The following is a 17,482-nucleotide window of genomic DNA, read 5'->3' as shown; positions in this document are numbered from 1 at the left end:
TTCTGTACAAAAAGTACTCCTGGACAACAGCGCCATCTTGTGGACAAAGAACATTTCTTTTTTTGCTATTACTAAAAAAAGCAATATTATTGCTCTAATAGAGTAATAATATTCTATTAATATTAATACAATATTGTTAATATAGTAAATGTGTTATAACGCATTTTTGTAATAATTATTCTTATAAAATTATTATTGGTGTCATTTAAAGGGCCTTAATGGAAATCATCCATGTCAAGAAATTTTAAAAACTTGTTGGGAAAAGGAAAAAGATTTTACTTTGATGGAGAAAAGGAAAAAAGAAAACCTTTCAGATCCATATTCAGTACAATCATATTTAGGCAATAAGTACTATGGATATGTCCGAGTGTATACAGATGGTTTAAAAACTCAAATAATAGTAATGAGGAGTCATTCATTGTTCCAGAGTTCAGTATTAAAAATGTAAAAGAATCAATGATGGAGTCTCAGTTTATACAGGAGAGATGATGGGAATCATGTTGGCTTTAGGATGGATTGAGGAAGTTCGTCCACTGGGAGGTATAATATGTTCTGATTCAAGTTCATCATTATATTCATTTAAAAACAATCATTCTATTAGTAGACCAGATCTTTTATTAAATATTCAGTTAATAATTTATAGAATTCACGTAATGGGTTTATTAATAATCTTTACATGGGTACCATCACATGTAAAGATAACTAATGAGTTGGCAGACAAATATGCAAAACAAGCTACAAAAAATAGTTAGACTGATATATTGTTACTATTCAGTAAAGAAGAAATTAAATCTATTATTAAACAAAAGATTAAGGAAAGATGGCAGAAGCAGGGTTGTAGAATATATATGTAGCTTCCCGATCCACACTCAATTCCAGTAGATGGCGGTAATGCACATGAATAAGTTGCTGGCCAACAAAAGAAGAAGAAGAGTTTCCTGTTCTGACTAAGTTTCGCTTTCTCCTACCTGGTTGTGACGCAGATAGTTCTTAATCTTGTGAGCTTCTTCTGAAGGTAAAGTATTTAGTTTTTCTTCATTTTCTTATTAAATCGATGTTCGCTAGCTTTTTTTAACAACTATATTTTGACCCAGTTTTAATTTTGTCGAACAGAAAACGGTACCAGTCCAGGTCGGAACAAAGGTCGTTTTTGCGGCCTGGATTTGGACCTGACGAGAACAATAGCAGATATTTATTTATTGCCTCTTATTTTAACAAATTCCCTGTCGATCATTTCAAATCAATAAGAACTTCAGTGAATATTTATCATTTAACTATAATATGCCGCACACAACAAGTGGTCCCAAACACGACCCGCTTCGACAAATTAAGGTTTAGTTGGTTTGCGATTCGGGAAATGGCAAATTTTTCACTACCTTCCGCATCTTTAATCGACTCTAATTTAAAAGCTACAAGACATAGACTCTTTATTCTGGTTTAATAGAAGAATATTTAGAACCATGTTTGTGATTTGTTAAACTTCAATAAAGGGAGATTTCACCACTTTTTTGCATCTGAATTGCACTGGAACTGCTCCATTCTGGGAAATAGTTTCACTTCTTTTTCTTCTTTCACTCCGGTTTATTCAACTCTAATAAAAGGTTAACACAACTTACTGCTGTAACTTTATCTTTCACAAACTCACAATCTAAAACACTCTACAAGTATTTGACTTAAAGACTAGAAGATATTAAACAACTAAATGTGGTTCAAATGTTTTACAGTGAACTGATTGACATTAGAATCCAAAGTGGATCTGAATTTCACCGTTTTTCAAGCTTTGTGGGACTTTGACTCACCCTGCATGAGCGATCTTTGACGTTTCATTCTTGGAAACCCAGAGTAAATTCAAGTTGTAAAAAAATCTGCAAACTCCAAACCTAATATAACTCATTTTATATTAAAACATTAACACTTTCTAATCAAATCCTTCAAACTGATTCAAAATAAAAACGTAACATGTTTACTAATTCCATTTATTTCCTGGCTCCATTCACTCTATTATTTTATTCCTGGTTGTTAAAGTATCTTCCTTTATCTTGATTAAAATTATTTCTGATTTCCTCATAACTTTAGCCTTTTACAGTATTGAATTTTGTTTGTAATGTCAAACAAAATAAACTACATGTTTCCATAAATACAGTTTAAATATGAAAGAATTAGTTTAGCGAACTGTAATTCTGTAAATGGATTTATATCTTCAGACCAGCTAGATTTAATCTGTATCACATCTGAATCCATGTTAGACGACCTTTAAACTGTTTAGAAACATTTTTAAACTTTGTTCAGATTAATTTCATTTATTGCACCATGAATAAAATGTATGTTACATGATTAGTTTTTCTATTTATGTGATTGATCCTCTTAAGTTCAGCTCATTGGCTCCATCTGGTGGACTATCAGAGGTGCAGCAGCTTGTTCTGCCAGGATTTAACTGATGTGAAGCAGAGAATGAGAGCCAAGCAGATCAGCTGATATTAACTATGTCAGTATTAATGATTATAACAAATAGATGACTAACTGAAGTGTTCCCTCCTCAGATAAAGGAAGAAGGTGAGTGAACTGATCTGAACTCTGCAGCATGGAGCAGAGAGAGGACAAGAAAGACGGAGTCTGTCCCTCTGAATCCACTGAAAAGGACGGAGTCTGTCCCTCTGAATCCACTGAAAAGGACGGAGTCTGTCCCTCTGAATCCACTCTCGGACACCAATATGAGGACCAGAGCAAAGTTCAGAGGTCAGATCAGCATCTCTAAATGTCCAGGATCTCCTACATGTCATAGTTCAATGTTAACAGCAGCAAACCATCTTTATTCACAGGAAACCAGAACCAGAATCACCACCAACTCCAGAATCGGAGGCAGAATCTGGTTACAGCGGTTGGTCCTTCAGGAGCGACATGTCAAAGGATATCATTACTGATTTTAAATCAGGCCAACTTTCAGCTGTAAGGTGAGCCGGTTCTAAATGTTTTTACTGAGTCCACTTTAAATGTTTTACACAGAGGACGACTAGCTGGAGTGTTTGGGATTGTTGTCCTTCTGCAGAACCCATTGACCTTGACCTGAAGGTCATGAACTGTTCTCCTTCAGAGATGTCTGTTAAGGTCATGTCGAGAAAAGTCGAGCTCATCCCACTTCCCCATGCTGGAGATTTTAGTTTGATAGTAGCAATGAATAAAGTTACCTTTAAAACTAATTACACAGGTGACATCAAGACCCAACAGTAGAGTCAGACGGTAATAAAATTAATCTGGTTGTGTGTGTTGTTATTGTGTCCTGCAAACTTTGCTTTAATTCTACTTTTTTCTATTTAATCATAAAAAATTATAGTCAGACAGAAAGAGAGTCATGGAACAGGAAGAGCAGGTTTCCTGAAGATAGAGGAAGTTTCCAGCCTGCAGTGAATAAAAATAGTTCAGACTATTCCTTATTTCAAAGCATTAAATGTTTAAAGAATAAAATCTAAACATTTTGAGTAATTGGATAAAACCCAGAGTAAAATACTTACATTAATAATAATTACTTATAAATAAGCCAATAATTAATATTGGTTTAACCAGTGGTTGATATTGGTTTGATTATAAGAATACTTACACTTTTACACTTTTGGAAGTACTTACAGATAAAACAAGTAACTGTAACTTTGGTATCAAATAATTAAAATAACAGATTATTCTTGGTTTCTTTTCAGAAATGTCTGTAATAATGATTACAGATGATTATAATAAGACTAGGGCTGAAACGATTCCTCGAATGATTCGAGTACCTCGATTACTAAAATTCCTCGAGGAAAATTTACCTGCCTCGAAGCTTCGTTAATTTATGTTTTATTAGTTAGCGCACCGTGTTCCGACCGGGACTTCATTTGCGTTGCGCGGAGCTCTCACTTCCGCCTCTGAGTTGTTGACAAAAGCTAAGTCTCAGCGGCATAAAGTCCAATCTTCAAGATTGGCCCGTGGGGATTTTATTGATTGATGATAATGCCCGACTTTTTATCGTTTTTGGGGTACCAATAAGCATCCTTAAAATGACTGGGGGAATGCCTGGAGTACGGCAGCATTTCTCCTCCGGGGCTGCTGGTTGAAAGCGAACGGCGGGAAGAGCGTTGAGGTGAGCGGATAGACTGAACAGGGCGGGCGGCTGAGTAGCTGATGCTTACCGTGTAAATGTAGCTTTACCGACGAACCACACAATAAATTTCATATCCCGGTCTGAAGAAACGGGTGGCGGAGCGCATCGTACATGGCTGGTAGATGAGTTTCTGAGTGTGACCAGTGAAGGTGTCGTAAATATCCCGTATTGCTTCCCCCCGTGTTCGTCCCCCGGTCTAACGGTTCGTCAGTCCGCTGGTCTATTTCCTCCCCTCCACCCCATGTTCGTTCATTCGCCCTCTCCTCCCACTCCAGGCGGCATTTCCCGTATTTTCAAACCCAAAGCGTGACAGGTTAGGTGGCAAGGTGAGTTTAATTAATCTATTAAACTCACTGAAGATGAATACATAAACTAAAAGCTGGATTGTAGACATTTTTTATAAGCATATTTGTGAGCCTGCCTCTTTGTTATTAAATTCAATATAATTTCAGATTTTTCTATAACTTTTCTTCTGGTTAACTTAGAAAGTGAGCTATTATTGTTACAGGTTAGTTTTCTAAACTACAAAAAAGCAACTGTTAGGGATGCTCAAATATGAAAAATTGGACTGATATTGATATCTGATAGTAACACCTGTATTATGCCAGATTTACCAATATTTCATTTTATAATTTTTTTTTATCCGATTACTCGATTAATCGTAAGAATAATCGATAGATTACTCGATTACTAAAATATTCGTTTACAACAGCCCTAAATAAGACTAATAAGTTATGGTTATAATATTATAAATGAATGTTAAATTGGAGAAACTAAAAGGTTATAAATGTGATTTTGACATTGAACTGAAAATGGTGTAAAATGTTTAACTGTAATTAAAGGTCACTGATGTGTTGGAGGTAGATGGTAGGTGAGAGGTCAGGGGAAAGGAGGAACTGACGGGAGAGCAGAGGTAACCAAGGCCTTATTGCTAAACCTTGACTTTCCTAAGAAAAGGTTGGGCAGGCAACAGATGTAAGAGGACTGTTGAGCAACTCTGGGTCATTAGAACAGAGATCAGGTCATGAGGTCTCCAAGGCGATGGATATGAGATCATCTGTCCAAGCAGTCAGCCAATGAGACAGGCACAGCAACAAAGCTAGCCAATGCAAACACACCAAAAGGGTGGATAAACCCTTTATAAGGTGGGTGCAACAGAGGAATCTTTGGTTGGATCCGTCAGGCAGCTTCGAGCCAAGATCGAGATGGACAAAGAACTCTGCAGCTGAAGAAGAGCCGGAGCCACAGAGCCGAAGACTGTTCTGCACATGGGGACCAACCCGTTAGCCCCGCAACATGTGGCTTCAAATTGCACTTCTCTCATCAGCTGGGTTCAGACCCCAAAGACAAAGACCAAGGCAAAGATGAAGATAAAGATAAAGAACAAAGGCAAAGAGGAAGAACTGGTGTGTTCCTTCCATGAGACCAGCTCGTCTACATCTCATGGACCAGAAAGATCGTGGGATGAGGAGAAGGGAGCAACAGAGCTGCAAGACAAGAAGCTGAGGGCCGCTACGCGCATGAGGAAGTCACCCTGAGGCCCGAGTCCTGCCGCTCTAACTCAGTACTCTTCCTGTACTGGGAGCCTCCTGCTGCTGCAACACTTTCATCAGGCCAGTTCTGGGGTTCAAAATGCAAAACTCCGTCCGTCTCTCTCAAAGTTTTCCTTTTTTAGTTCCCAGTGTCAGCATTAGGGAAAGATAGACCAGATTATTGAATTTACTTATTTGATTATTTCTGCTATTAAGCTCTACTGACCCTAGCAAAATTGCCTTACTAATAAAATCATTAGCATTAAGAAAATCTAAAAGACGTTGTGGACATTCAATTAAAGAGTCACCTTAAAGTTCTTTGATGGTTGTAAAATAGCTATGAAGTTTGATTCTGGGAGGAAAAAGTGGAAAATGTTTTATAGGTTGCTTTTAGCCAAAACAACACCCTTGGGACTCGCTCGAGTCACTAAAACCTACCTGGTTCAGTAACAAGTGCAAGTTGTAATAAAGAGAAAGAGCGACCAGTAACAGGTGTGCTCTGAGAAACTAGCTGATTGCAGGCTGCTCGATCTGGCTAGTTCACAGGGTGAAAAAAGGGTGGGACATCTGGAGACAGAGGTTGTTAGAAACCAGGCTAGTCTTTCTCGCTCCCAGCTTAAACAGAATGTCCTCTATATTCTCATCTGTAGTAATACTCCGGAGTTAGAGGCCTCTCGGACCTGTTGGACGGAGAGCTGGTAGCAACATCTCCCTCCTCTCAGAAGGGGAAGTAGAGAGAGAAGAGGGGAGGAGGGTGTTGCGCAACAACATTCAGAGTTCATCAGACACTGAGTCATTCAGCAAAGAAGACCCACAGCATCATACTGCCACCACCGTGTTTGACTGCTGGATCATTTCTAGTTCAGATCTAAAAACTCACAAACTTTCCTAAAATGTTCCAGTCGTTCATCTTCAGCCCACAGAATATTTCCTCCAAGCCTGACAGACCATCAGAAATGTTTTGGGTCAGTCTGAGGCGGGTCTCTGGGTTCTTCTGGGTCTCTGGGTTCTTCTGGGTCTCTGGGTTCTTCTGGGTCTCTGGGTTCTTCTGGGTCAGCAGTTTGAAACGATCCCTGGACTCTCAGCCATTCTCGTTGTTGTCATGACCTCTGACCTGTAGATGCTGTAGTGGGTTCTTCCTCCTGGAGGACTGGGGTTATCATGGCCTCCACTGGAAGGTTTCAGCTGCTCCATGTGTGGGTTCTGGTTCTGTCTTGGTTCTGTGGAGCCCAAAGCCTCAGAAACGGCTGATTAACCTTCCAGATTGATCGATGTCAGTTTATTCCATCTGTATTTCTAGACCAGTCAGATTAAATGTCAGTTTTGCCTCAAGTACAGAAACAAATGAAAACTGAAATTCAGTTTCTGTCTGTTCCACGGTGATGCAACAGAAAAACCACAACAATAAAAGATGAAAACATGGATGATGCTGCTGGTCACAGCAGATCCTTCATGAACTCACTGAGCTGCAGACAGCAGGACAGAAACTGGACACGTCAGCCATTTATGCAGATTGTATTTAATGATGTCATCATTTTTATAAACAGTTTCTGCTCCACAGCAGAATAAGGAGGTTATTTATAGTGATTCATAGATAAGTAAAGAGATGCACTTGATGCTACATGAGCACCAAACTATACATGTCAATAAATAATCTGTTGTATTCATGTTTAGGAGCCCTGTAGGACTAGACTCTCCTTTATCTGCGTATAGTTATCCATCCTGTGGGAGCAGCAGGTCAACAGACACCGACCTGGACTTTAATTTTCGGCGTCCAACTCCACCTGAGTAAGTTACCTCCAGTTACTGAAACGCTGTGATGCTTATCATGAATTATAGAAACTGAACCTGTTCTGGTTTTAGGATTAACAGGTGACTGCAGAGATACTTATGTTGTATCGAGGCCTGTCACGATAAACGATAAATCAATTAATTGGACGATAAAATAACCTATCAACCTCATTTTAATTATCGTCTTTATCGTCTCTTCCTGCCTTTTTTTCTTTCTATTGATGACACTGAATGAAAAAAGGCTCAGCTCCGGTGCTCTCCACTTACCCTCCCTTCTTCATTTCCTTAGTCTAATGTCCAGCGCACATTGCACAAGTTGTCGGCCCATTTTCAAACCCTAAGAGACGCATTAGCTGACAGAAATCCGAGGTATAATGGTTCGATCGGGTTCGTCGTGCCATGTGGTGCCCAGCTACATGGGCACAAAATAATGGCTGCAAGACCAGTTAACTAATTTTAAAATCCCAGTCGGGGAAAACCCCTGATTTAGATCGGAGGGCCACGACGATCTACCGTAACTCACCACACACTGCAGGATGATCGGTTAGATCGGCCAACGATCTAAGATTGTCTTAAGGGGAAAACGGGCAAAAAATGGTGTAGTGTGAACTATTGCATTAGGAAGTCGGATGTGCCTTTTTTCTCTATTTAAATCTAGAGATTACTGAAGGGCAATACAGACTTCATAATCTGCACTCTTTTGGTTGAATGCAGAATTTATTTCCACTTTGGCTTTATGTTGTTTAGTTTTTATTCAAGTACGTTTTTTGTTAATGGAGACTGAGAATCCATTTTATTTTTGTTTTTGGTTGTTTTGTTTACTTAGTTTATTAGTTCCAGTGTTACGTGTTATTTTGAAAACAAATATCAGGAAATCGCATGTATTATTAGTCATTTCCATTAAATCAGTGTCAAAAGGTCTTGAAACAATATTATTGTTTATCGCAATAATTTCTTTAGACAATTAATCGTCCAGCAAAATTTTTTATCGTGACTGGCCTAGTTGTGTCTAAGTCCAGACTTGATTTTCCTGAATGAATCACTACAAATTTAAAACACATAGGAGTTTTAGAAGGATCTATGAGGAGCTCCTCCAACGCCACCAGGAGGCTCTCCTCCGCCAGCAGGAGGCTTTCCTCCGCCAGCAGGACGTTCAACGCCAGCAGGACATTCAAAACCTGCAGGAGGCTCTCCTCCACCACCAGAAGGCTCTCCTCCACCAGCAAGAAGTTCAACACCAGCAGGACATTCAAAACCTGCAGAAGGCTCTCCTCCACCAGCAGAAGGCTCTCCTCCACCAGCAAGAAGTTCAACACCAGCAGGACATTCAAAACCTGCAGAAGGCTCTCCTCCACCAGCAGAAGGCTCTCCTCCGCCAGCAGGAGGTTCAACGCCAGCAGGAGGTTCAACGCCAGCAGGACATTCAAATCCTGCAAGAGGTTCAACGCCAGCAGAGGGCTCTCCTATTCCACCAGGCGGTTCAACGCCAGCAGAACATTCAACTACGCCAACAGGAATTTCAACGCCTGCAGGAGATCCAGTTGAAGGCCAAGCGAAAGGCCGAGCAGGAGGCCAAGAGGGAGCTCAAGTTTAAACATCTTGAAGATCAAGATTTGAAGTCTGTAAAGAATAATTCACACGAATCAGAAAGGTAAAATATTATTTATAGACTGCTTAAAATATTTGCCCAGTGTTGTTTAGAGAATGAGGATATTTGTCTCATCAGAACTCATCAGGTTCATCCTCCTGATGAGGATGAACCTGATCCCTTCAGGTAAAGTCTATTCTGACTTTCTGAAACCACTTGACTACAATGAGCTAAATATTAAACCTTGATGTGTGAAATGAATAAATAAATTAAACTGTGGGACGTTTACACTCGCTGAACAGGTTATGGACTAAGGACATTACAGCTGATGGATAAAATGGCTGACAAGGGGGATTTTATTCCCAGATGATTCGAGCTAAAAGTTAAACAGGAAGTAGTTCTTTAAAAAGACATCAAACTCAAACAGGAAGTTAATCACAGCTGACTGTAAATAAAAGCTTCAGGTGCTGAAATGACATATTTACTGTTTTATCACTGCTATGCTGTAGAATATTTAAAGGATTACTTACAGAGTGAATTCTGGGTAAATAAACTCATTTGCTTGATCACAGTTCAGTAATGCAGCATCACCACCAAGTAAACATGGAGGAAAAGAAAATGGCTGACAGTTATATGTTGTTTCTATGTTTAGGGAACCTCCAGTATATACTCCTCCATTGTCTGAGGACGAGTTGTTGGACTGGATCTGCTCATCATTCGACTACAGACAGTAAGTTAATAACATTTTGAATCCTGCACTCTGTTATGTAAGGAGATATAAAACCTGAGTCAGTGTTACTTCTATTGTTTATTGAAAACCACAATCCCCTCAAAATTAGGCCTGTCACAATAAACAATAAATCAATTTATCAGATGATAAATGAAAAGAAACACAATAATTTTAATTTGCCTGATTTATCGTTTTTATCTTTTTCTCCTTTTTACCAAAAACTGAATGATAAAATCTTCAACCTGGTGTTTTGTTAGCCTAGCTAACTATAAATTTAATTTTGTTTACAGAGACGTAATCATAATTCATTTTATTTTATTGTTGTTCATCTGTTGTTTAAATGTTCATAAGGACTTAACTTTATTGATCATTGAGAATGTGTTCTTGCATTTTTATGTCATTGTTTACTGTTATATTAATTGAAAATTGTGTCAAAACAACAATATTATCGTTTATCACAATAAGTTCTGGGACAGATTATCGTCTGACAAAATGTGAAACCATTTGACCACAATGAGCTAAATATTAAACCTTGATGTGTGAAATGTATAAATAAATTAAACTGTGGGACGTTTTACACTCACTGAACAGGTTATGGACAGACACTAGAAATGAGCTATAAATGTTTATGGTATTTAATAGTTAACACGTTACCATGGAAACAAATAAATTCAACTTAACGTGGTTACAGAATTTGGAGGATTATTACTTTTATATCGTTAATGGTCCCTTTAAGACCGATTACCTGACTGTAACTAAACTAGTAATGTTTTACAACAAACTGCAACAAAAAACACAAAATTCTCAATGCAGTGACATTACAGTCAAACAGGTGTGTGTGTGTGTGTGTGTGTGTGTGTGTGTGTGTGCGTGTGTGCGTGTGTGCGTGTGTGCGTGTGTGCGTGTGTGCGTGTGTGCGTGTGTGCGTGCGTGCGTGCGTGCGTGCGTGCGTGCGTGCGTGCGTGCGTGTGCGCGCAAGGATATTACAACCGATGGTCAAAATGGCCGACAAGGGGGATTTTTATTCCCAGATGATTCGAGCTAAAAGTTAAACAGGAAGTAGTTCTTTAAAAAGACATCAAACTCAAACAGGAAGTTAATCACAGCTGACTGTAAATAAAAGCTTCAGGTGCTGAAATGAGATATTTACTGTTTTATCACTGCTATGCTGTAGAATATTTAAAGGATTACTTACAGAGTGAATTCTGGGTAAATAAACTCATTTGCTTGATCACAGTTCAGTAATGCAGCATCACCACCAAGTAAACATGGAGGAAAAGAAAATGGCTGACAGTTATATGTTGTTTCTATGTTTAGGGAACCTCCAGTATATACTCCTCCATTGTCTGAGGACGAGTTGTTGGACTGGATCTGCTCATCATTCGACTACAGACAGTAAGTTAATAACATTTTGAATCCTGCACTCTGTTATGTAAGGAGATATAAAACCTGAGCCAGTGTTACTTCTATTGTTTATTGAAAAATACGATCGTCTCAAAATTAGGCCTGTCACAATAAACAATAAATCAATTTATCAGATGATAAATGAAAGAAACACAATCATTTTAATTTGCCTGATTTATCGTTTTTATCGTTTTTCTCCTTTTTACCAAAAACTGAATGATAAAATCTTCAACCTGGTGTTTTGTTAGCCTAGCTAACTATAAATTTAATTTTGTTTACAGAGACGTAATCATAATTCATTTTATTTGTTGTTTATCTGTTCCAGTGTTTAAATGCTCATAAGGATTTAAAGTTTATTGATCATTGAGAATGTGTTCTTGCATTTTTATGTCATTGTTTACTGTTATATTAATTGAAAATTGTGTCAAAACAACAATATTATCGTTTATCGCAATAAGTTCTGGGACAGTTTATCGTCTGACAAAATGTGAAACCATTTGACCACAATGAGCTAAATATTAAACCTTGATGTGTGAAATGTATAAATAAATTAAACTGGGACGTTTACACTCACTGAACAGGTTATGGACAGACACTAGAAATGAGCTATAAATGTTTATGGTATGTAATAGTTAACACGTTACCATGGAAACACATGAATTCAACTTAAAGTGGTTACAGAATTTGGAGGATTATTACTTTATATTGTTAATGGTCCCTTTAAGACCGATTGCCTGACTGTAACTAAAGTAGCAACGTTTTACAACAAACTGCAACAAAAAACACAAAAATTCTCAATGCAGTGACATTACAATCTAACAGGTGTGTGCGTGTGTGTGTGCGCGTGTGTGTGCGCGTGTGTGTGTGTGTGTGTGTGTGTGTGTGTGTGTGTGTGTGTGTGTGTGTGTGTGTGTGTTTGTGTGCAAGGATATTACAACTGATGGACAAAATAGCTGAAAAGTGAGATTTTATTCCCAGATGATTCGAGCTAAAAGTTAAACAGGAAGTAGTTCTTTAAAAAGACGTCAAAACTAAACAGGAAGTTAATCACAGCTGACTGTAAATAAAAGCTTCAGGTGCTGAAATGACTACTGTTTACTGTTTACTGTTTTATCACTGCTATGCTGTAGAATAGTTAAAGGATTATTAACAGAGTGAATTCTGGGTAAATAAACTTATTTGCTTGATCACAGTTCAGTAATGCAGCATCACCACCAAGTAAACATGGAGGAAAAGAAAATGGCTGACAGTTATATGTTGTTTCTATGTTTAGGACACCTCCAGAATATACTCCTCCATTGTCTTATATTAACATCTCGGACCACATCTACCCAACACCTGCGCCCCTACAGTAAGTTAATAACATTGTGAATCCTGCACTCTGTTATGTAAGGAGATATAAAAACCCTGTGATATTAGGATTAATGTGGAATGACTTAAACATGTGTTGATGTTTCAGTCCAGACTTGTTTTTCTTGAACTCATCTGAATTCCATCTTTCATTGTTTCAGTGATTCTTGAGAATAGGGACAAAACAGGTCCTATGGATAAAGTATGAAATTTGAATAAAATATACACAAAATATTTTTTTTTCAAATATCTAACTAAACTAACCTGGGTCATGTGAGCACAACAATGTATATTTTTCTTTTTTTGCTGAATATTTTTTTATTTTAAACATTGTAGTCGGTGGATGATGCTTGTAAAAGCCCTTGTCCAGGAGCAGAACTCAACACATTCTTATAGTTTAAAACAATTAAAGAAATACTAAAATTATATATTATGACAATTAAGTATAAGTAGTCATATAAATAATTATAAAAGTATCGATAAATTGAATTAAAAATAAGTTTTAGATATTTTCCAACTCCGTTGAAATTTGTTCTTAGTTTTTGTCAACACCGTCAGAAATGAAAAGAATGTAAAAAAAATCAGGCATTATTGGGGGGCACCAGAACTTCTGAGGACCCCATGACGTTGTCTTTTCTCTTCCTGTGCTAGGAGGGCTAGTTAGCTCCGGTTAGCTTAAGTTATTCTTTAGTTTTTTCTTCTGTTTTATTCCTAAGTTGTTTGTCACAACCATGATGTGTCAACACCATAACTGACAATTTACAAAACTTTGATGAAATTTTGCGAAATAAAAGCTTAATTCTGGTAAACTGTAAAGATTTCATGGACCTGACGAGCTACAATATGGCCTCCTTCAGAATAACATCATATAAATTGAGGTAGTTTGGCATTTCGTCAACTCCGTCAGATGTCAACTCCGTCAGAGTTTTTCTGACTCTTTCAGTGAAATTGTTGTCAAATCTCACTTAATTGTGCAACTAATTCATTTTAATGTATTTTACATGAATTGCATTACTTCACATGTACCAAGTTTTTCATTTTACTCACTAGTTTGTCACCACCTTCAGTTCTGTGTCAACTCCGTCATGCACTGTCAACTCCATCAGATGGACTTTTTCTTGTTTTTTGTTTTAAATAATATTTATTTTATTTCTTGAGAAGCATTTGTCTGTAAATTGAGTAAAAATATCACTAATGGGTAGGGCTGAAACGATTCCTCGAATGATTCGAGTACCTCGATTACTAAAATTCCTCGAGGAAAATTTACCTGCCTCGAAGCTTCATTAATTTATGTTTTATTAGTTAGCGCACCGTGTTCCGGCCGGGACTTCATTTGCGTTGCGCGGAGCTCTCACTTCCGCCTCTGAGTTGTTGACAAAAGCTAAGTCTCAGCGGCATAAAGTCCAATCTTCAAGATTGGCCCGTGGGGATTTTATTGATTGATGATAATGCCCGACTTTTTATCGTTTTTGGGGAACCAATAAGCATCCTTAAAATGACTGGGGGAATGCCTGGAGTACGGCAGCATTTCTCCTCCGGGGCTGCTGGTTGAAAGCGAACGACGGGAAGAGCGCTGAGGTGAGCGGATAGACTGAACAGGGCGGGCGGCTGAGTAGCTGATGCTTACCGTGTAAATGTAGCTTTACCGACGAACCGCACAATAAATTTCATATCCCGGTCTGAAGAAACGGGTGGCGGAGCGCATCGTACATGGCTGGTAGATGAGTTTCTGAGTGTGACCAGTGAAGGTGTCGTAAATATCCCGTATTGCTTCCCCCCGTGTTCGTCCCCCGGTCTAACGGTTCGTCAGTCCGCTGGTCTATTTCCTCCCCTCCTCCCCATCTTACATTCGTTCATTCGCCCTCTCCTCCCACTCCAGGCGGCATTTCCCGTATTTTCAAACCCAAAGCGTGACAGGTTAGGTGGCAAGGTGAGTTTAATTAATCTATTAAACTCACTGAAGATGAATACATAAACTAAAAGCTGGATTGTAGACATTTTTTATAAGCATATTTGTGAGCCTGCCTCTTTGTTATTAAATTCAATATAATTTCAGATTTTTCTATAACTTTTCTTCTGGTTAACTTAGAAAGTGAGCTATTATTGTTACAGGTTAGTTTTCTAAACTACAAAAAAGCAACTGTTAGGGATGCTCAAATATGAAAAATTGGACTGATATTGATATCTGATAGTAACACCGGTATTATGCCAGATTTACCAATATTTCATTTTATAATTTTTTTATCCGATTACTCGATTAATCGTAAGAATAATCGATAGATTACTCGATTACTAAAATATTCGTTTACAACAGCCCTACTAATGGGGTATTTTAAAAATCATTTTAGATTTATTTTTGTCAGATGGTGATGACAAAGTTCTGGGTCAGGTCGATTAAAAATGTAATTTTTTTTTAAAAATTCGCAACTGGGAGCCTGTACCTTAGCATCTTCATATTTTCTAAACATTATTTGTCATATTTGCATACATAAGGTTGAGAAATAATAAAAAAAAAATATGGGAAAATTAAAACCCATTTTGTCCCTATTCTCAAGAATCACTGGTTTATTAACAGCTGGCTTTGATGCTATTCCCTCATTATGGTTGTGAAAGGCATCATTAGTCTCAGATAATTTAACTTATGTTGCTGAGATTTTTCTGGTGTCTATTTACAATAATAAAATTAGTTCTGTTTTTCATCTGCAGATCATTTCTCAGCCCTGTTATTGTTTATTGTAATGGCTCCATGCTCAGCATTTAGTCTCTGCAGGTTTGGTCTCCACCTCATGAATTCTCTGTTTCAAAGTTAAAGAAGTTCCTGATAAACTTGTCCACAGATTCTACCAAACAGGAGGCACCTTTATTTTGAAGAACCAAGTATCTCTGTTATTACCTGGTTAACGCTTGTTTACATATAAACTCTCTGGGTTAATGAACTTTCTTTCCTGCAGAATGAAAATTGACCTTTGACCTGGATAATTTTAGCTAGAAACTAAAGCAGAGCTTCATGAACCATCATGATAGCAGCCTTTGAGTTTATTTGTTGTTTCTAATGAGTGTTAAACTTTTACTCTTTGGATTTTATGTTTTATGTGTAACCTGTTAACTCTTGTCCTTCCCCACAGATACGATCAGAAGTGAACAGAAGACCTTCACTCTGCAGCTGCAGCCAGCAGATCCAGGATCAGGCTAACGCCAATATGACGATATATGCAACTTTTTATTACTTGCTGTATTGATCATTGACTATAATTTGACATCAATTAAGGCTGAGGCAGCTGTTCAGTACAACTGTACTCAGTACTTTTAAGTACTTTTAACCCTGAAAAGGAATTCGGTCAGTCACTCTTTAGCTTATTATTTACTCACTATTTAGAAATGTAATTAGATACTTAATAATCCTGATCAGGAGCACTTAGTTTTCACTGCCTGTATATTTTAGGATTAATTTTAAAATTCTTATGTTTGTTTTTAAATCACTACATAATCTTGCCCCGGCTTACCTCTCTGAGCTTCTTCACCCCTATGTACCTTATCGGTCTCTCAGGTCTGCAGATCAGCTGCTCTTGGAGGTACCGAGATCCAGAAGGAAGCTCAGAGGGGACAGGGCTTCTCTGTCATGGGCCCTAAGTTAGGGAACGACTTGCTTTTGCACTTTAGAGAGGCCCCTTCACTGTCCACTCCTTTAAGCTCGTCTTAAAACCCATCTGTTTTACTTGGCTTTCAACTCCAGTGGGGTCTAGTTTTAAATTGTATGTTTTGTACTTAATTGGAGTTTTTTTGTTATTTTGTGTTTTAATGTACAGCACTTTGAGCTGTGGTTGTTTTAAAATGCTTTATAAATACAGTTGGTATGGCATGGCATACTTTAATCATTAGATTAGTTTTCTTTACTGTTTTTTTTCTTTCCTTTGGTTTATTATTTTATTTCCTTTTAACTCAGGTAAAGCACTTTGAATTGCCTTGTTTCTGAAAATGTGCTATGTAAATAAAATTACCTTACAAATATGAACGTTTTTGATCATTTTAAAGAAAAATCTGCAATAAACTCCAATTATTTACTAGCACAAAAAAGTGCAGGGATTTGTTGATATTGTGTGAATTTCCACAATAATTCTTAAGATACTGGAGGGACTGATTGATATAATTTAGCAGTAAACAGATAAAAACGGCATTGATTTGATAACATATTTAAGCACAGAATGGACCAAAATGCATTTAGTCTAGAATCTACAGAGCCACATAAAAAGCTGCGGCGGGCCGGATTTGGCCCCTGAGCCTCATGTTTGACACATGTACTCAACAAGCTTCCATCTCTGCTAGAAAAAGAAAATATGAACTGCATTGTGCATTATCACAGCTTCAAACACTTTTATATGTAAAGTTTTTTGTTTGTAATTATTTTAAGGGAATTTAACTCGTAGGTGAACAAATTGCCACTACAACAAAGTTTCAAGAGTAAAATTTTTCTCCACCCTTACAATGTCTGACACATCCCACCTCTTCTACGATGTCTTAATATCACAAGCATAATATTTAATTAATTCACAGATGAAATGCATTGAATTTCCTGTAGAGTTTTCAGTCATTTAATCTGTTCAAAATATACAAACTATAACTGACTCAAATGAACTAATCTGCAGTATTTTCAAAATAAAGTACCTTTGCTCAAGTAAAATGTTAATATGTTTGTTTATTTGTACTTTTTCTGAAGCACAGAGTTTAATACTTTCTCCACCGCTGATTTTGCCCCCATTCTGTATAAAAAGTACTGCTGGACAACAGCGCCATCTTGTGGACAAACGACACATTTTAAAAGACAGTTCTGGAACAGCTGAAGATCCAGCTGCACTGAAAAGCTCCTGGTTTTTCCACCAGATATTGATTCTGAACTCTTCCTGAGTTAAAACATTAGTTTTGTTGTTTCTAAATGAATATGAACTTTTTTATTTGCA

General features: G+C 37.6%; 1 protein-coding gene across 1 annotated transcript; it reads left to right on the top strand.

Annotated features, from left to right (window-relative positions):
• Window positions 1-914: 914 nt before the first annotated feature.
• Window positions 915-16,601, top strand: LOC148158100 (uncharacterized). Its single transcript, XM_088007727.1, has 9 exons — window positions 915-1,015; window positions 2,541-2,736; window positions 2,820-2,951; window positions 7,339-7,452; window positions 8,519-9,106; window positions 9,696-9,773; window positions 11,091-11,168; window positions 12,451-12,528; window positions 15,653-16,601. Exons 2-9 carry the CDS (start codon window positions 2,582-2,584, stop codon window positions 15,666-15,668), a joined length of 1,239 nt encoding a protein of 412 aa, XP_087863853.1. The 5' UTR covers window positions 915-1,015; window positions 2,541-2,581; the 3' UTR covers window positions 15,669-16,601.
• Window positions 16,602-17,482: the final 881 nt, after the last annotated feature.

The sequence above is a fragment of the Poecilia mexicana genome, unplaced genomic scaffold, assembly GCF_051168715.1.
Source record: "Poecilia mexicana isolate PSO_F unplaced genomic scaffold, ASM5116871v1 scaffold_8, whole genome shotgun sequence".
NCBI lineage: Eukaryota > Metazoa > Chordata > Actinopteri > Cyprinodontiformes > Poeciliidae > Poecilia > Poecilia mexicana.
Note: the sequence above shows the minus strand (reverse complement) of the source record. Positions and strands in the feature narration are given on the sequence as shown.

Bases quoted from the DNA above. Each gene is read 5' to 3' on its own strand.
- LOC148158100 (XM_088007727.1), top strand. From the start codon at position 2,582: ATGGAGCAGAGAGAGGACAAGAAAGACGGAGTCTGTCCCTCTGAATCC. The intron at 2,952-7,338 runs GTGAGCCGGTTC...ATTCATGTTTAG, and splicing joins GGCCAACTTTCAGCTGTAAG to GAGCCCTGTAGGACTAGACT. The intron at 11,169-12,450 runs GTAAGTTAATAA...TTCTATGTTTAG, and splicing joins TCATCATTCGACTACAGACA to GACACCTCCAGAATATACTC.